Source organism: Phoca vitulina, unplaced genomic scaffold (assembly GCF_004348235.1).
Source record: "Phoca vitulina isolate PV1807 unplaced genomic scaffold, GSC_HSeal_1.0 scaffold58, whole genome shotgun sequence".
Taxonomy (NCBI): domain Eukaryota; kingdom Metazoa; phylum Chordata; class Mammalia; order Carnivora; family Phocidae; genus Phoca; species Phoca vitulina.
The window spans coordinates 6,421,855-6,442,454 of NW_022589761.1; the positions used below are offsets into that span (position 1 = coordinate 6,421,855).

The following is a 20,600-nucleotide window of genomic DNA, read 5'->3' on the forward strand; positions in this document are numbered from 1 at the left end:
CCGTCACTAATTAACAACGGTAACTAATATTTATTGAATACAGGCTTTATATAAAATATCTGATAGGAAAACTCTATTGGGTAAGTATAATGATCACTGGGGCACCTGGGTGGCTCAGTCGTTAAGCGTCTGCCTTTGGCTCAGGTCATGATCCCAGGGTCCTGGGATCGAGTCCCACATCGGGCTCCCTGCTCCGTGGGAAAACCTGCTCTCCCTCTCCCACTCCCGCTGCTTGTGTTCCTGCTCTCGCTATCTCTGTCTCTGTCAAATAAATAAATAAAATATTAAAAAAAAAAAGTATAATGATCACTGCTTAAAAACAAGTAAACTGAGGAACAGGAAGACTGCATTATTTGTCCAGTGCCATACAGTCGGTAACTGGTGGAGCTGAGATAATGTTAAGTAAGATGTATGTCATGGTAAAAGGCACATTCACAAAATATCTTAATATTAGGAATTCTCAGAAGTTTAACACATTTTGAGTGGTAATAGAAAGGTTTTCTATATTCATATTAATATTTTTTTCAGCCTAAGTTTTCTGATGCTTGGTAAGCAGTGAGTGTGAGGCAAAAAGAATTCCCACATTTATTGGATTTTCTTCTGCTATGAGTTATCCAATGTTCCATAATGGAAGTGACAAGTGAAGGTTTTCACATTAATCACATTACATACACATTATCTAATATTGAGTCAGGTGTGAACTCCACGTAAAGGCTCCTACACCCCTAACATTCAAGGCTTTCTAACCAGTATGGATTCTGTAGTGTTCGATGAGCTGTGAGCCAAGAATAAAGGCCTGCCCACATTCTCTACATTCATAAGGTTTGATCCCAGGATGAATTCTCTGATGTTCAGTAAGTTGTGAACTACGAATAAAGGCCATTCCACATTCCCTACATTGATAGGGTTTCTCACAAGTATGAATTCGCTGATGATGGGTCAGTTGTGAAACACGAATAAAGGCTTTCCCACATTCCTTACATTCATAGGGTTTGTCACCTGTATGAATTCTCTGATGTTGAATAAGGTATGAACTACGACTAAACGCCTTCCCACAATCCTTACATTCATAAGGTCTGTCACCAGTATGAACTCTCTGATGTCGTGTAAGCTGTGCGTGTTGTCTAAAGGCCTTCCCACATTCCTTACATTCGTAGGGTTTCTCCCCAGAATGAATTCTTTGATGTCGAGTAACTTCTGAGCTATGAATAAAGCCCTTCCCACATTCCTTACACTCATAGGGTTTCTCACCAGTATGAATCCTCTGGTGGACAGTAAGCTGTGAATGCTGTCTAAAGGCTTTCCCACATTCTTTACATTGATAAGGTCTAGCACCTGTATGAATTCTCCGATGAACAGTAAGTTGTGAGCCACGAATAAAAGCCTTCCCACAGTCTTTACATACATAGGGTTTCTCACCTGTGTGAGTTCTTTGATGCAGAATAAGTTGTGAATGCTGTCTAAAGGTCTTTCCACATTCTTTACATTCATAGGGTTTGACACCAGTATGAAGTCTTTGATGTAGAATGAGTTCTGAAGTACGGCCAAAAGCCTTCCCACATTCCTTACAGTCATAAGGTTTCTCACCTGTATGAATTCTCTGATGTTGAACAAGGTGTGAGGCACGACTAAAGGCCTTCCCACATTCCTTACATTCAAAAGGTTTTTCACCAGTGTGAGTTTTCTGATGCTGAATAAGGTGTGAGCCACGGCTAAATGCTTTTCCACATTCATTACATTCAATCAGTTTTTCACCAATCTCATTGTTCTGATGTAAAGTGAGGGATGTACGATGCTCAAAAGTGGACATGTTTTCATACATGACTTTTACTTGCTTGAAACAGCATTCCTGAGTTACTTGTTGTCTTTCAAATTGGCCTTTGTATTCCCAGCCATCTCTCAAACTAGAGCCATCAAAATCACAGCATTTAAGGCTTTCCATTATCTCCCAACTGAATGACTCTACTTCAGAAATATCTTTTCGTGGAAATTTCTCACACCTGGACTCCAGCTCTGAAAAAGGAAAAAAAAAAATACAAGCAGTTTTATTCTTTTAAGAGAAATAAAAAATCCTATAGCAGACCAGAGAGACAAAATGAAAATCACCTTAAAAAGTGAATGGCTTATGTAAGTCTCAAATATTGCTGTGCAATTTCTGAAGAGCACATGAAAGCACAAATATGATGAGAGCTCATATGGTGCCAGAAGGAAGCAAGAAAAGAAATTAAGCTGGGGTTTCTCAATTTTATAAAGATTAGAATCATCCAGGAAGCCTGTTAACAATATAAAGGTCTGAGACCACCCCAGACTGAATCAAAATCTATAGGAGTAGAGACAAGGCATATGTGTGCATATACTTGCCTATACGTATATATCTATATATACTTAAAAAGCATATATATATATTAAAGATATGGTATGAGGTTTCTTTCTTTTTTTTTTTTTTTTTAAGATTTTTATTCATTTATTTGTCAGAGAGAGAAAGAGAGCACAAGCAGGGGAAGTGGCAGGCAGAGGGAGAAGCAGGCTCCCCGCTGAGCAAGGAGCCCGATGTGGGGCTTGATCCTAGGACCCTGGGATCATGACCTGAGCTGAAGGCAGACGCTTAACTGACTGAGCCACCCAGGCGCCCCTATATATATTTAAATTGAGGTAAGATTCACAGAACATAAATCCCCCCATTTTAAAGAGTACAATTTAGTAGTTTGTGATACATTCTCAGTGTCATGAAACTATTGCCACTATCTAGTTCCAGAACATTCTCATCACCCCAAATAGAAACCTTGTGCCCATTAAGGAGTCATTCATCATTTTCCATTCCCTCCAGCCCCCAGTAATCACTAATAGCAGAGAACCGTTAATTCTGTCTCTATGAATTTTCCAGTTTCTGGGCACTTCATACAAATAAAGCATTTGTGTGTGTGTGTGTGTGTGTGTGTGTTTTAAGATTTATTTATGTTAGAGAAAGAGAGAGAGAGAAAGTGGGGGGAGGGGCAGAGGGAAAGAATCTCAAAGTAGACTGCCCATTGAGTGTAGAGCCCGATGCAGGGCTGTATTTCATGACCCTGAGATCATGACCTGAGCCAAAAACCAAGAGTCAGATTGAGCTACCCTCATGCCCCAGCATCTGTGTTTTTAACAACATGATGCTGATGCCAATCAAAATGAAAATCCCTGCTTAAATTTTTCCGTAGCTTTCTCATTGCATTTCCAAAGTTACTGGTAAAATTCCAATAAATTCCAAAGTCATTGCCATGGTTCACAGGCTCTTGGCAAAGCGAGTCCCTGCCTATCTTTGTTGTCATTCTCTTTCAACCAAGGATAATATATCTTCATATTGAACACTGTCTCCTTTCCTCTCTAGGTACCATATCACAGGGCTTTCTAAAATAAATGTAGGTCTTTCCATCTTAGACCTCTCATCAGGATCTTCCATCTATCAGGAATCCTGTCCTGGGCTCTTTGTATGGCTGCTTTTCTCATCCTTCAAGTCTCAAATTAAAACTCACATTTTCAAAAAAGCTTTCAGGCCTGATTCTCTCTTCCACATCTTGCCCCTGTCTTCGTAACACTTTTATCAGTTGTAATTAGATTTTCATTTACTTACTCATCTGTTGATCTTTTTGTTTTGTTTCTCCTAAAGCTCCCCAAAGCTCTTTTTTTTTTTTTTTTTTTTAAGTAGGCTCCAGCGTGGAGCCCAATGCAGAGCTTGAACTCACAATCATGAGATCAGGAGTCGGACACTCAACCGACTGAGCCACACAGACGCACCAGAAATACAGCCTTTCTTACTAGCTATTGTAACCAACCTAGCATATAATAAATTAATAATGCGTTGTTTGATGAATAAATATTGGATTCTAGAGACAGACCAACAGAACACAATAGAAAGGCCAGAAAAAGACTGAAGTTTATATGGAAACTGAATTTATTATAAGGATGGTATTTCAAAGGGGAAAAGGATTGTTTCTGTAATAAATAATGTTGGGGCAACTGGATACTCATTTGGGAAAAGATAAAAATGTATCCATATATTACACCACCATATACCAGAATAAACCCCAAATAGTTTTAATGTTAAAAGAAAATAGAAACCATACAAATACTAGGAGGAAATATGGTAGATTACTTTATAACATGGGGAAACCTAACAATGAAATGATGACTCAAAATCCAAAAGCAGGGCGCCTGGGTGGCTCAGTTGTTAAGCGTCTGCCCTCGGTTCAGGTCATGATCCCAGGGTCCTGGGATCGAGCCCCACATCGGGCTCTCTGCTCGGCGGGAAGCCTGCTTCTCCCTTTCCCACTCCCCCTGCTTGTGTTCCCTCTCTTGCTGTGTCTCTCTCTATCAAATAAATAAATAAAATCTTATAAAACAACAACAACAACAAAACAAAATCCAAAAGCAACCAAAGCAGATTGGTAAATTCCAGTATGTAAAGGTGAAAAGCAGAAGAAAACAAAAAACTTTCACATGAACAAAAAACAACAAAAGTAAAATCAAAAGACAAATGACAGAGGAAAATACTTGAAATTTATATCACAGTTAATGGAATAATCTTCATGATTTATGAAAAGTTCTTAAAAGTTTGAGAAATACTTTAGTATTCTTAAATAGGTGTTTTCAAAAGATTTTATTTATTTATTTGACAGAGAGAGACACAGTGAGAGAGGGAACACAAGCAGGGGGAGTGGGAGAGGGAGAAGCAGGCTTCCCGCCAAGCGGGGAGCCCTATGCGGGGCTCTATCCCAGGACCCTGGGATCATGACCCGAGCTGAAGGCAGACACTTAACCGACTGAGCCAACCAGGTGCCCCAAGGGTGTTCTTTAGACAGAGAAAAAATAATCCCAGATGAAAGTAAATAATAATAATAATAACAGAGAAGTTGGGGGTTATTCAAAATATTCAAGGATTAAGTATTCAGTATTAAGTATTCAAAGATTCCAATATCGTCCAGCACGTGCTAATTAATAACACTTGATAATCTTTACTTAGTGGTCACTCCTGCGTGCCATTGTTCTGGGCAGTTTCATATGATTAATTCCTGTAACAATCACAATAATAACTACATAAGGAAGGCTCTGTTTTTAACTCATTTGCAGAGGATAAAACTGAAGCACTCTAGAGAATTTAAGCAATTTACCTAAACTTACAGATCTAGTAATTGGCAGAGCCAAGATTTGAACTCAGTCTGATTCCCAAGTCAGTGCCCTTAGCCACTCTACGTGACCTTCTCTCTCAAACATTTAGAGAATAAATGAATTGCTGAATTGGGTAAAGTGAGCTGTTTTAAGAAATTAAGTATTTTTTAAGGGATGAAGATACTTGCAGGAAAAAGGATCCAAAGTACAGGTAAAAACGCAGCCACTGAGGAAGAAGGGAGCATGTCCTTTTTTGAAATGGGAGGAAACCAAGCAAGAAGAAAGAAGAGAGGGATTAATGGGGGTAAGGGCAATGTTCCCTTGGGATCAGATGCTGACAAGATCTTTGCTCTTCATGTCTTCATGTCTCAGGCTGTTGTTCGGCAATTTTCGGTATGGCTTGGAGGGAAGCTTCTCAACGATAACTCAAGCTACTGCTATCAGTTGACTCACCCACTGGCTATTATTCCCAATGACCTCTCCCAGTGGATCACCCCTCACTCACCTGGACACCATGGTCCTGTCATATCATTTGTAATCATCCAGGGTTCTCTCCCTTGCTCCAATAAGGAAATGACATCAGGCTTAGAAATGGAAAGTCCTGTTTACAGGAAAAGAAATGGAGCATGATTGTCCTGTTCCAAAATTCAAACCCAGTCCCTTGGTCACTAAGGAAGAGAGACAATTATGAAGGAAGGAGTAAAGTTTGTCCAAAGGATAGGAAGACAGGGATGCCCATGGAACTACCCACTTCCCCTTCCATAAAGCACAAACAATTCCCTTGGGAGCAGAGAGCAGAAATTCAGCCAGAAACTTTTAAGTCTCCCTAGAAATTCACCATGAAGATACCAGAAATTCCAGAAGGCTAGTCCTGAATTAGAGTAGATAACTATGGTGGTCATTCTCCATTTGCCCTCTCCTCCCTGCTCAATCCATTCCTCCCTGTTCTTGGTCCTGCCCCAGACAGCTTACCTGTAAGGACTGTATTATCCTGGCCCTATGGTTTCTCATTGGGTTTGGCATTATGGAAAGCATCAGCAGGAGGCCAGTGGGTAGGATGAGAGAGTTCAGAGTATTTATCCCTCTCCCTCCCTCCTCTGACCGGGGAGTTCTGGAAGTGGCTACAGTTGCTGCTGGGCCCTTCTCCATGACTCCAGCTCTCACCATGGTCCAGTGGCAGTTTTCCCTCTATACCAGAGGTGGTAACAACCTTCCATTGTTGTAGTCCCTGGGAGCCTTGTTTCCTGTCTGGCCCTGCATTACACAACATCCTTACCTAGTGAGACCAAGTTACTGAAGTTCTCCAGAGTCACATCCCTGTATAAGTCTCTCTGGGCAGGTTCCAGGCACTTCCATTCTTCCTGAGAGAACTCTATGGCCACATCCCTGAATGTTACAAATCCCTGAAATAATAAACCCATGCATTACTAGTAAATGAAAGGACTTTTATTTTTTTCATTTATTGCGAAAATTTTCAAAACATTTCACGGAAGTATACAGAGTAGGATAATGACCCCCATGAACCCATCGCTCTGCTTCAACAATTAACATGACTTTGCAAATCTTGTTTTATTTCTTCCCTTCTGTTTTTTTCACCCCTGGTGTATTTTGAGGCAGATCCTACATAGCAAATACCAAACATCGATGTATTTTAACTATAAATACTTTAGCAGCTAACAGATCAGTCTTCTTTTTTAAAGCATACCAACCAGAATACCATTATCATACTTAATAAAATTAACAATAATTTCCTAATAACCAGATCAAGTTTCAAATTGCCCCAATCTTCTCAAAAGTGATATTTTTTTACAGTTGGTTTGTTCAAATCAAGATTCAAATTAGATCTACACATTGCATTTAGAGGATAGGTTTCCTTAAGTCTCTAGAATCTATAAGAGCCCCCAGAAACCCTTCAAAAATTTTTATTGCTATTTATTTATTAAAGAAACATTTGAATCAGTATATCTCTCACATTGTTGGCTTATTGCATCTACATGGAATGGTTTAAGATGTTGCTTTACTTCCATACTTTGTGTGAAAAGGTAGTTAGATCTGTAGGCCTGATTCACATTTTCTTTGGAGGGGCAGGAATATATCAGAGGTGGTGCTATGTACTTCCTATCGCATCCGTCAGGAGGCACATAATAACTGGTTGTACCATTTTAAATGAAGTTAAAATCGATGAGTAGGTTTAGGTTTTGACAATCTGACTCATCCAGGAAAATGTCTGAAAGATGGAAAGAGAGGAGATGGCGAAGGGCATTGTAAGAAGGAGGTAATCAAGCAAGCAAGCGAGCAAGCGAGCTAGGGCGGGATGCCTATGCCATGAAAGTAGTATAATAAGTACATTTATTTGACTAGAGGCTTACATACTTTTGAATATTCCTGTAGCTAGAGCTAAAACCTCTTTCATACAGCAGGACTCTTCTATTTCCTAGAAGGGTCTGGGAATGAACAAAATCTAGCTAAGTGGGATCTTTTTTTTTTTTTTTTTAAGATTTTATTTATTTATTTGACAGAGAGAGACACAGCGAGAGAGAGAACACAAGCAGGGGGAGTGGAAGAGGGAGAAGCAGGCTTCCCACAGAGCAGGGAGCCTGATGTAGGGCTCGATCCCAGGACCCTGGGATCATGACCTGAGCCGAAGGCAGACGCTTAACGACTGAGCCACCCAGGTGCCCCGCTAAGTGGGATCTTACAAATAAACAAAATAGCATATACAAAACACACAGCAAACAAGGGCCTTGCAAATAATAAAGTCTTTTAAAAATTTCTCCATGGAGATAATGAAAAAGATAGAATCCAAAATGTCTTATAAATCTCTAACTTAAAATATAGGACTTATAGAAGTTTTAAAACTATATTCGCAATAAATGAAAAAAAACTATCCTAAAGACCCAGGTTCATAATTAGTTGGAAGATCTCAATCCGGGTTTTCCCTTCCCCTTCAGGCATTTGGGATCATGCAGGGGATGGTCTGGTTGTTACTATGTTGGGGGAGGTTGGTTGGGATTGGGGGCTGCGTGCTGTTGACTTTTAGCGCCTTGCATCAGGAATGTTGTGTCCTGGTTTATCTGGGCCATGTACCCAGGACAGTCCCATACAATAAAGAACCGTACTGCTGAGAATGCCAACAGTGTCTCCACCGAGAAGCAGTTTGTTAGATATCATGAGCATATTTTTTGTGATGGCAAATTTTATAGTAAACACAGGGATTTTTATTTGCTGTATAATGATGCACCTTATGTCCTGGAAGATGTAATTATCCCCTTATTTGGGAGCATCTAACTTAAAATCTTTAATGTTTATTATGTACCTGTTAATTATCTATTATTCTTCACTGTCCACTTTTCCTTGTTCCTGAAATAAGAAAGCCGATGGAAGGTGTACCTCAGTCACATATATTTGGCTCACAACTAACACATATTGGTCAACCTCAAAATGGATAATTTTATGGTTGTCTCTCATAAATTCCCTTGCAAGACCAAAGAACTTTCTGTAACCAAAGTTCCCAATCACAGTCCCCATCCTGAAGGCCTCCTAAAATAGGAGATGTCACCACACACTGAGACCAAGACCAACCACTCCAGCTCTGACCATGTGTACACGGCAAGGGTGGGGAGGCTTCTACTGCAATCACCTAGGCTATAACACCTATTTAATGCTTCTCTAAGCTCTCGAGAAGGTAAGGAAAATTAAATCCCAGAGCTAACAACAATGATAAAAACAATACACACCACACACACATGCAATTGAACACAGAGATAAGCAAATATGTTAGGAGGGGCCACCCTGAAGTCAAACAGTTTGGGGATTAACCTTAGTATGGGGCCTAGGACACATACCAAATGGACTGAGAGCCCAGGACCCTCACTTTAAAGCTGGGATCCTAGAAGAGCTCTCTCTGTGAAATGGTAGGCTCCAATGAAAACCTTGTTGGAAAAAAGTAACAAGGAACCTTCTGCACTCCAGGTGAGAAAAAAAGGATTATCATTAATGATAACACTATTACTACTAATAATCATTTCCCTTGCCGATCTACAACCCAGGGCGTACTTTCAAGGAAGCCTGGAATTTAAAGTAACATTATTCATGCAGTTGGAGGAAACCCCATGCGAAAAATTAGTGTGCCAAGTTTGAGAACACTCATAGGTGCAAAACCTTTCTGAAGAAAGGCATCCTCTGCCCAGTTCCCTAAGGACTACCACATACTAAATTAAGTCAACTAAGACAATTCAAGAGGGAAAGATCAGTCTTTTTAACAAATAGTGCTGGGACAAGTAGATATTCATATGCAAAGAAAGAAGTTAGACCCCACCTCATACCATATATAAAAATTAACTCAAAATAGGTTGTAGAACTAAATGTAAGGTTGTAGAGCTAACACTACAACTCTTAGAAGAAAACATAGTATGACTTCATGACCTTGGTCAGGCAGTGGGTTCTTAGATATGGCATCAAACACAGTAACAAAAGGACAAACAGTTAAAATAAACTTAATCAAAACTAAAAACATTTGTGCTACAAATAATTCCATCAAGAAAGTAAAAATCCCAGGGCACCTGGGTGGCTCAGTTGGTTCAGCATCTGACTTTTGATTTAGGCTCAGGTCATGATCTCAGGGTTGTGAGATCAAGCCCCACTTCGGGCTCTGAGCTGGGTGGAGGAGCCTGCTTAAGATTCTCTCCCTCAGGATGCCTGAGTGGCTCAGTCAGTTAAGTGTTTGCCTTCGGCTCAAGTCACGATCCCAGCGTCCTGGGATCAAGTCCCGCATCGGGCTCCTTGCTACTCGGGGAGCCTGCTTCTCCCTCTGCCTGCAGCTCCCCCTGCTTGTACTTGCTCTCTGTCTCCATCTCTCTCTCTCTGACAAATAAATAAATAAAATCTTATAAAAAAAAAAATTCTCTCCCTCTCCCTCTGCCCTGCTCCACCCCCTCCATTAAAGAAAGAAAGAAAGAAAGAAAGAAAGAAAGAAAGAAAAGAAAGAAAGAAAAAGAAAGAAAGAAAACATCCAAATCAAAAAACTGGGAGAAAATGCTTGCAAATCTTGTATCTGATGAGGGACCTGTGTCCAGAATATATAAAGAACTCTTGCAATTCAACAACAAAAAAGACAAAACAATTAAAAACTAAGCAAAGAATCTGAGTAGTGATTTCTCCAAAGAAGATCTACAAATGGCCAACAAGCATATGAAAAGATGTTCAATACCACTAATCATTAGGGAAATGCAAATCAAACCTATAAGAGGCCACTTCACATCCTTTAGGATGACTATTACCAAAAAACCAAAATAACACACGTTGGTGAGGATGTAGTGAAATCAGAACCCTCTTACATTGCTGGCAGGAATGTAAAATGGGGCAGCTACTTTGGAAAACAGTTTTGACAGTTTCTCCAAACGTTAAACATAGAATTATGTAGGTACAGAGAAATGGAAACATATGTCCACCCCCAAACCCTGGTACACACCAATGTTCATAGTAGTGTTATTTGTGATAGCCTAAAAGCAGAAATAACCCAAATGTCCATAAACTGATGAATTGAAGAATAAAATGTGGAATATACATATCCATGGAATATTATTTGGTATAAAAACAAACTACTGATAAATGCTACAACATGGATGAAGCTTGAAAACATACTATGTCAAAAAAGCCAGACATGAAAGAGCAAATATTGTAAGATTCTATTCATATGAAATGTCCAGAATAGGCAAACCCACAGAGACAGACAGTAAATGAGTGGTTGCCAGTGGATGAGGAGGAGACATTGAGAGAGACTGTTAATGCAAATGGGATTTCTTTTTGGGGTAATGAAAATGTTCTAAAATGGATTGTGCTGACGGTTGTATAACTCTATAAATATACTAAAAACCACTGAACTTTACACTTACATGGGTGAACTTCATCATATGTAAATTATATATACAATAAAGCTGTTAAAAAAATTTGAGGACCTCAAAGAACTGTTAATGCTGGGTATATCTATCAATAGTTACATTAGAAATTAAAAGTGAGAGATTTAAAAATACTAATTAATTTATTAAAATAACCAATAATAAACCTGTTACATGTTAAGTAATATACTTTTTAAGAAAAATAACTATTGTCAAAAAATTTAATAGCTTTGTTTTATATTTTTGCAATCTCTTTTATGACTGGCTGAATAAAAAGCTGGATTTTCACATCTACTTCTACATTCAATCTGTTGGGATAACACATATTATATAGCTTCTAGGAAACTACACTGTACACTCATTGGAGAATGTGACTGAAAAAGGCAAGTAACATTTTAGTATTAACTCCTGAAAGGATGTCAAAGTCTTCCTGGACCACGCTTTGAGAACTGCTAATCTAGTGCTACACAACTTAACATGAATGATTTGTAAACACATGTGTTGAATGAAAAAATCTGGTAAAAAATAGAGTATGATAACTGTACAAAAATTTAAAAACAAAAAACTCAATAGTATATTGCTTAGTAGCATTCATTCATGGTAAAACTATTATAAAAAATCAAAGGACTGATTGACACAAAATTGAAAGCAGTGATTACCATTGGTGGGAACAGTAATGCAATGTGGGAAGGGAATGCAGGCTGCTCAGATGGGATATTAATCTGGATAATGAGTACATCGATACTTTATTATTTTTTACACCATATACATGTTATAGATATGTTTTAAAAAATATTTTATTTATTTATTTGACAGAGAGAGACACAGTGAGAGAGAGAACACAAGCAGGGGGAGTGGGAAAGGGAGAAGCAGGCTTCCTGCGGAGCAGGGAGCCCGATGCGGGGCTCGATCCCAGGACCCTGGGATCATGACCTGAGCAGAAGGCAGACGCTTAACGACTGAGCCACCCAGGCGCCCCTATAATTTTTTTTATATATTCTTTGGTAGTATGAAATGTTTTATGATTTTTAACGAGGGAGTAACATTTAAAAATAGAAGAACAGAAACCACCTAGATTAATGGAAAAGATCAAAGTTATCTCATCTCTGGCCCCACTCAACCGTGGTTCTGATAAGGGGGGGGCTCTCATATTTCTCTTAAGAGAATATATTTCTGCTCCACTGGTAAGAGCACTGTGTGTCTATGTCTATACTGTTGGAGAAGAGAGAGCCACTCATCTCTGGAATGGAGGAACTGGGAGCAAGAATGGGGCTCAGTGAGACAGGGAAGTTTCAGGATGAAGAACACACCTGTTCATATGATTTGAAAGGAAGAGAGATTATTTCAAGTATAGAGGAAATTCAACTTACCTGTGCCATGGCTTTTAGAACTACCTGAGCTGCTCTGATTTCTTTAGATTCTTCTCTTGGACAAATGCAGAGTCCTAAAAAAGCAGAGTAGGGGGAAAAAGGGGAAATCTCTCATAAACTGAGCTTGCCTGAGCACTCCTAAATAGAGGACCTTAAAATAACTGTACCCAATGTCCCTGCTTTGCTTCCCTTGCCCTCCCCCTTGTCCCACCACCCAACACTCATATCAATAACTAAAGAGTTAACAAAACCCAGCCCCTTCTGCAACTCTAGGGAAACTAAAAGATAGTCAACGAAGATAGGTTCCAGCACTCACATAGAATCTAACCGCCGCGGCAGGAGGGATTCCAGCCTGAACAGTTCTCCAACTTGCTGATGCTAATTTATACTCTATATGGGGCCTAGATGGCTCCCACCTATTCCAAGCTGATCTTCCTCTGCAACTGCTGCAAGGACGATCAAAACTCAGACTTGCTCACTTTACCCGCTAAGGCTGAGGACAGTACCCACAGGCTAGGAGCATAGCAGCATAGCATACCTGTGGAGGTCAAACCCTGAGAAAAAGATATCCCTAAACAAAGTCTTCCAGCTACTCTGGGCTCAACAGGCAAAACCTCCTGGGTACTTCCCTGAATCTACTTCCTCCTTTTTTTTTTTTTTTAAAATATTTTATTTATTTGACACAGAGAGAGAGACAGTGCACAAGCAGGGGGAGCAGCAGGGGCAGAAGGAGAAGCAGACTCCCTGCTGAGCAGGGAGCCCAATGTGGGACTGGATCCCAGGACCCTGGGATCATGACCTGAGCTGAAGGCAGATGCTCAATTGACTGAGCCACCCAGGTGCCCCTACTTCCTTCTTCTAAGTCCAGAAAGGAATACCACCTACACCAGAGGCTTCATCAGAGACTCCAACCCTGGCTGGACTCACCAGACAGGAGCAAGAAAATCACAGTAAATAGGTATCTTACAAGCATATCTGCATATCCAGAGTATTGACTTGAATGGGAACTCAATTTCTAGAAGCCTCTTGGGCCAGCACTCCTAATTTTCAATCTAAGCCTCCCCTCCTCCTTTCCTGCAGAACATCACTTCCTCACTGGCTGGTGTTTGCTAAGGCTGGAGTTCTGTGGAAAATCGCCTCAGAGTAATGAGAACTCAGGGGTTTTAAGGAGGGTGGTAAGGCTGGTTCTAATCAGAGGTGCAAGATGGTTTTTGGGTGGGTGGGTCAGAAGGAAGACTAACTTACTCAATGGCAGTGGTGTCAAGGAAAATGTCCTATAAGTTGTAGAATATGAATTGGGACTTAAAAATCAGATTATTTTATTAGGCAGAAAAGGTACAGAAGAGTATTCTGATTGATGAAGAGCAGTGACAAAAACAGTGGACCAAAAGTATATGGTGTATTTGTGGAGGAGAGAATAATTTGGAATGACTTGTACAGTTTGGGGAAGGGTCTAGACCAGTGCTGTCCAACAAATCTTTCTGCGATAATGGAAATCTCTGTATCTGTACCATCAATGACGTAGCCATCAGCCACATGCACTAAGCAATTAAAAAGTGCCTAGTACGATTTTTTCCTGAATTTTTAATTAAATTTAAATTTAATTAGTTCCAGAATCTAGAGGAAGATAATGCTGGAGATGATATCAGGGGTTGGAAAATGAAGGCGAATGAATGAAATAAGATAATAATGAGGGCAAAGACCAAGTCTCATCATGACTGTGACTGGCACTTGCCATGGTGTCTGGAGAAGGGCCCAATGAATACTAACTTAAATATAAATGTTTGTTTTTCACCCAGTAAGGAATGGAAGGCCACTGAAGAATTTATTTATTTTTTTATTTATTTATTTTTTTTTTTTTTAAAGATTTTATTTATTTGACAGAGAGAGACACAGCGAGAGAAGGAACACAAGCAGGGGGAATGGGAGAGGGAGAAGCAGGCTTCCCGCGGAGCAGGGAGCCCGATGCGGGGCTCGATCCCAGGACCCTGGGATCATGACCTGAGCCGAAGGCAGACGCCTAACGACTGAGCCACCCAGGCGCCCCGCCACTGAAGAATTTACAGAGGGAAGTTATAGGGCCAATATGGCCAGATTCTTTTATTGGAGAGAAGCAAAATTGGAGTCAGAGAGATCAATTGCAAGCAAAAAACCTGACCCAGGATAATTAGAGTGGAAATAAGGAGGAAGTGTATAATTTCAAGATGAAGAGAAGTAAAATCCACAGGCTCTGGCACCTGATCAGATATGGAGGCAAAGAAAGAGAGAGGAGGGGCGCCTGGGTGGCTCAGATGGTTAAGCGTCTGCCTTTGGCTCAGGTCACGATCCCAGGGTCCTGGGATCGAGTCCCGCATCGGGCTCCCTGCTCAGCGGGGAGCCTGCTTCTCCCTCTGCCGCTGCCTCTCTCTATCTCTCTCTCTGACTCTCATGAATAAATAAAACATTAAAAAAAAAAAAAAGAAAGAAAGAGAGAGGAGTCAAAAATTCTTTCAGATTTACTGAGCTCCTACCTCAATTGGCATGGTTCTAGGTGTGAGGAAGATAATAAATCCAGTGGATCTCACATTCTAATGGAAAGAGACAATAACAAATACTGATATACTGACACTGATATTCCAATTTTTATGTCAGATGGCCAAAGTCCTGCAGAGAAAAATTAAGTAGGGAGCTTCGGGGGAATGAAGGTGGCCGAAGAAGGCTTTTCATTGAGAAGGTGATATGTAAGCACAGACTGAATAGAGTGAAAAATGCAGATATCTAAGAGGAGTGCATTCCTAGTATAGGGAACAGCAATTGCAAAGGCCTCCAGGCAGAAGCAGGCTTTCTTTGATTAATAAAGAAGACTAGGGTAGCTGGAATGGAGTGTGCAAAAGAAAGAGGGTCAGAAGCTCATTTGGGTGAGAGACGTAGCTGGAAGATGGATCACATGGGGCTTGTGCACCACTGTAAGAACTTTGGGTTTTTACTCTTGAGTAAGACAGGAAGCCACTAAAATGTTTTAAGACAAGGAATGGCATAATCTGATTTACACTGAAAAGGATCACTCACAGAAAGTGAACTAAGAAGACAAGGGAGGAAGCAGGGAGACAAGTGGAAGGTTACTGCAATAATCCAGGCAAGGAGCGAGGGGGGCTTGTACTAGGGTGGTGGTGATAACTGACCAGATTAAATATTCTCTGAAGGGAGAGCTGCCAGGATTTGCTGATTTTAGGTATAAAAGCAAATTAAAAAAAAAAAAAAGAAGCCATGATGACACCAAGCTGTTTGGCTTGAGTAACTGGAAGTACGAAGTTGTCAATAAACCAATTATGAGTTCTGTTTTAGACTTTAGTACTTGAGATTACTACTACACATCACACACACAGTGGGCTGTAGTTTTGCAAACGTCCAACAAGGCAACATTAGCAGAAATTAAACCAGGTGTGTTTTCCGATGAAGCAATTCCATAGCTGAGACTATCCAAAAGACGTGTGGGGGCTACACGATGGAGACACTGCTGACAATGGAAACAACTTGGAGAGAACTTAAAAGGAGGATCGGTTAAATAAATAAATTACAGTATATGAACACAATGGAAACACTGTTGCCATAAAATGAACAACACATATATTTGTTGATGTTAAGATGTCAAACAACGGAAAAAAAATAAAAATAAAAACAAAAAAAAGAAGAAGAAGATAGCAGGAGAGGAAGAATGAAGGGGCGAAATCGGAGGGGGAGACGAACCATGAAAGACGATGGACTCTGAGAAACAAACTGAGGGTTCTAGGGGGCAGAGGAGGATGGGTTAGCCTGGTGATGGGTATTAAAGAGGGCACATTTTGCACGGAGCACCGGGTGTTATACGCAAACAATGAATCATGGAACACTACATCAAAAACTAATGATGTAATGTATGGTGATTAACATAATAAAAAAAAGATGTCAAACAACGGTGGGCGGATAAGGTAACTAACGAAACAGTATGTATAGTGTAATCCTATTTTTTTTTTTTAAGATTTTATTTATTTATTTGACAGCGAGATAGAGAGCACAAGTAGGCAGAGGGAGAGAGAGAAGCAGGCTCTCCGCGGAGCAGGGAGCCGGACGTGGGGCTCGATCCCAGGACCCCAGGATCATGATCTGAGCCGAAGGCAGCCGCTTAACTGACTGAGCCACCCAGGCGCCCCAGTGTAATCCTATTTTTATAGGAAAAATATACATATGTTCTATATATGCATGTGTGTGTATACATAAGATAGACTGAAAGGATTTTCAATTACATTTTTCAACATTTGTCTCCAGGTGTATATCTACGAAAAGAATCTTTGTTTTCTGTATATTTTGAAGTTTTCCCTTAAGCATATGTTTTATAATCATAAGTAATAGAATGTATACCTTCCTCTTCATTGGGGGGGTTAATTATAAAAGGAAATATGAATGGAGTGATTCATGAATGACAGTGAGGTGCTTTGGGGAACTTACATGCTGAAGGAGCTTTATATCCTCCATTTGTTCTAGAGCCTTTGCGGGGGCTTGTTCTCAAACAGTAACTTAAAGGACTTTGCACAGAGAAAGTGAGCTTTCACATGAAAATCTTCCATTTTCCTTAGTCTCCTCACTCACCTGTGCACAGACCTCTCGTCAGCCCTCAATCCAGGATATCCTCCTTGCTCCAAAAAGAAATCACGCTTAATTTACAGAAGCAACTTCCTACACAGAGAAAAAGAAATGGGTCTTAGCCAGTCTGGTAGACATTAACTGAATTACTACTGTTTCACCATTATCGTGCTTTCCTCTCCTTTGGGGCATATAGATGACATTTTCCTGACCCTTGCGGTCAGGCGGGGCCATAAACTGGTTTTGGCCAATGGAATCTGAGCTAAGGTGATGTGTGTCCCTTCAGTCTGAGGCACTGGCAAGACTGCACAATTCTCCAGTCTATTCCCCGATGTGGTGGCCAAGGGTATATGTGTGATGGTACAGCTATAGATTGGTGGAGTCTGCTTTGGTCTGGGACCCTGCCTATACTGATGCACATTAGACGTGTAGCATGATCAGGTTAATAAAAAGTGATTCTGTTAGCCACTGAGATTTGGGGGTTGTTTGCTACTACAGCATAATAGCCTGTCCTAACGAATATACTAATTCAGCTATATTCTGACTATATAAAAATTCAGACTCTGGCCTGTGGCTGATGCGAGAAAGAACAATTTTTTAAAAAGTGAGAGGAAGCTTCAGAAATAATAGAACAGAACTGGTTCATTTCCAACTCTATACACCTCAAAGGGATTTTTCACGTTGTGTGAAATCTTTCATGTTGTACTGAATTTTAAGGATGTAAACATACATTTTTCCAGTATAAACATCAGCCAAAATCATTACAAGGAGAGATATATACATTCTTAGGCAATATTCAGTATTCTAAGTAAGACAAGAGCAGATAGGTTAAAAAAATGAAAGATTTCTACAGAACAGTAATTCTTTTTTTTTTTTTTAAAGATTTTATTTATTTATTTGAGAGAGAGAATGAGAGAGAGAGAGCATGAGAGGGGGGAGGGTCAGAGGGAGAAGCAGACTCCCCGCCGCGGGGAGCCCGATGTGGGACTCGATCCCGGGACTCCAGGATCATGACCTGAGCTGAAGGCAGTCGCTTAACCAACTGAGCCACCCAGGTGCCCCCAGAACAGTAATTCTAAGTACTCACAAATTTAGTAATGTAATACTTAATAACATAAAAATGTTTAAGATATGATTAAATGAAAAAAAAGCAGGTTACAAAACAGCTGGGCATCACGTGATCCTATTTGTAAAATATAAAGATATATCAATACAGACAATATAGACAGACAAATTAGATGAAAAATGTCTAGGAAGTTTTATCCTTAAAGATTACTTTGGTTATCTCTGGGTTGTGATCTTCAATGTTCTTAGTTTTACTTAAGTGTATGTTTTTCAGTAACTATGTATTAATTTTTAAATTTTTTTCATTGTTTTTTTAAAGTTTTATTTATTTAAGTTATCTATACACCCAAGATGGGGCTCAAACTCACAACCCTGAGATCAAGAGTCGCATGCTCTCCCAACTGAGCCAGCCAGGCGCCCCAATTTTTAAATGATTTTTAGGTTCTGTTAAATGTAAGCTATTCCCAAATAGCAGATGAAAAAGAAAATACTTACTTTTTTTTAAAAACAATCTTCCCCTTGAACATGAAATAATAGCTTAGGATATTCTAAAAACAGTTATATTTTCACAGAATGGCTTTTGTTTTTGCTTTGTCAGCTCCTAATAGTTGCAAACTTCTTGATTTGGTAACTATATTCATGTGTGCTGTAGTCGAGCCTGGAAAAAAATGAAGTCATTAGGGTCATGTCCTATGTATAAGTGGTGCTTCCTTTTAGCTCTTCTTGTCAGATGGGTCTGTTTTTTCCGTACTTGCCCCACTATTCTCCAAACAGCTACAAACTCATTTTGCCCAATTGGACACACTTTGGATTTCTGATGATTAGAATGAAAACTGCAAGTCCTGTATAGGACTCAAGAAAACTAATTTCCCTCCACAGAGCTCTTATAAGATCAGTTTGACTTAGACATGACATGACAATGACTGCTCTGGTCATACAAGTTATCTCCTTATGAATTCTCATAGCATACTATCAGGGTAAATAGTGCCCTTTATCATCCTTTACTTTGAACATTTGTATACTAGTATTATCTCCCCTATTACATCATTTGCACTTTAAAAGTAAATACAGGGGAAAAAAAAAAGTAAATACAGGGGTGCCTGGGTGGCTCAGTTGGTTAAGCTCCAACTCTTGATTTCAGCTCAGGTCATGATCGCAGGCTAGTGAGCCTGCTTAAGATTCTCTCCCTCTCTCTCTCTCTCTCAAAAAAAAAAAGGGTAAATAGAGACTATAACTTTTATTTAAAAAAATTTTTTTCCCTTACATAATCTCATCCTCTAACGTGAGGCTCGAACTCACAACCCTGAGGTCAAGAATCACATGCTTCACTGACTGGGCCATGTACGTACCCCAAGACTACAAATTTTATCTTATTTATTTATTTTTAACTTATTTTTTTTTTAAAGATTTTATTTATTTATTTGACAGAGAGAGACACAGCGAGAGAGGGAACACAAGCAGGAGGAGTGGGGGAGGGAGAAGCAGGCTTCCCGCCGAGCAGGGAGCCTGACGCGGGGCTTGATCCCAGGACCCTGGGACCATGACCTGAGCCGAAGGCAGATGCTCAACGACTGAGCCACCCAGGTGCCCCTATTTTTAACTTTTATTTATTTATTTTAAGATTTTATTTATTTGTTTGACAGATAGAGAGAGATACAGTGAGAGAGGGAACACAAGCAGGGGGAGTGGGAGAGGAAGAAGCAGGCTTCCCGCCGAGCAGAGAGCCCAATGCGGGGCTCGATCCCAGGACCCTGGGATCATGACCTGAGCCGAAGGCAGACACTTAACAACTGAGCCACCCAGGCGCCCCTATTTTTAACTTTTAAAAAAGATTTTATTTATTCATTTGAGAGACAGAGAGAGCATGAGTGGGGAGAGGGGCAGAAGGAGAGGAAGAGGGACAAGCAGACTCTCAGCTGGGCACAGAGGCCGATGCAGGGCTTGATCCTAGGACCCCAAGATCATGACCTGAGCCAAAGGCAGATGCTCAACCGACTGAGCCACCCAGGTGCCCCTCAAGACTATAACTTTTAAATAGCATTTTGTCTCCTTGAGTTCTAGATTAGGATTTTGCATCTCTGCAAATTCTCTTTTTTTAAAGATTTTATTTATTTATTTGACAGAGAGAGAGATAGCGAGAGCAGGAACACAAGCAGGGGGAGTGGGAGAGGGAGAAGCAGGCTTCCCGCGGAGCAGGGAGCCCGATGCAGGGCTCGATCCCAGGACCCTGGGATCATGACCCGAGCTGAAGGCAGACACTTAACTGACTGAGCCACCCAGGTGCCCTGCATCTTTGCAAATTCTTAGTAAATGTCTAATTCCCAAAGGAATTCATTATAAAAAATATATGAAGTGGTATGCACAAAAATAGCTCATAACTGAATTATAGAAATATAAATACTCTTTAATAGACAATAAAATGAATAAATTAAGGTACATCTTGATAATGAAATACTATACAGAGATTTTAAAATACAACAGTACTGGGGAGGCTGGGTGGCTCAGTCAGTTAAGCACCTGACTTCAG

The 20,600-nt window shown here is 40.2% G+C and overlaps 1 protein-coding gene across 5 annotated transcripts in view; it reads right to left on the minus strand.

Annotated features, from left to right (window-relative positions):
• Positions 1-232: 232 nt before the first annotated feature.
• Positions 233-20,600, minus strand: part of ZNF565 (zinc finger protein 565) — a 30,879-nt gene continuing 10,511 nt past the window's right edge. The window contains exons 2-7 of one of the 5 annotated variants that reach the window (XM_032390303.1): positions 18,569-18,731; positions 17,015-17,101; positions 12,410-12,483; positions 6,419-6,545; positions 5,648-5,743; positions 233-2,013 (exon numbers count right to left, since the gene is read on the minus strand). In XM_032390303.1, coding sequence (XP_032246194.1) covers positions 743-2,013; positions 5,648-5,743; positions 6,419-6,545; positions 12,410-12,418 — 1,503 coding nt within the window. In that variant the 5' untranslated portion in view covers positions 12,419-12,483; positions 17,015-17,101; positions 18,569-18,731 and the 3' untranslated portion in view covers positions 233-742. Of the gene's footprint in view, positions 2,014-5,647; positions 5,744-6,418; positions 6,546-12,409; positions 12,484-17,014; positions 17,102-18,568; positions 19,111-20,600 lie in introns of those variants that run through there. The other 4 variants (XM_032390304.1, XM_032390307.1, XM_032390305.1 and 1 more) reach the window with 4 other exon arrangements.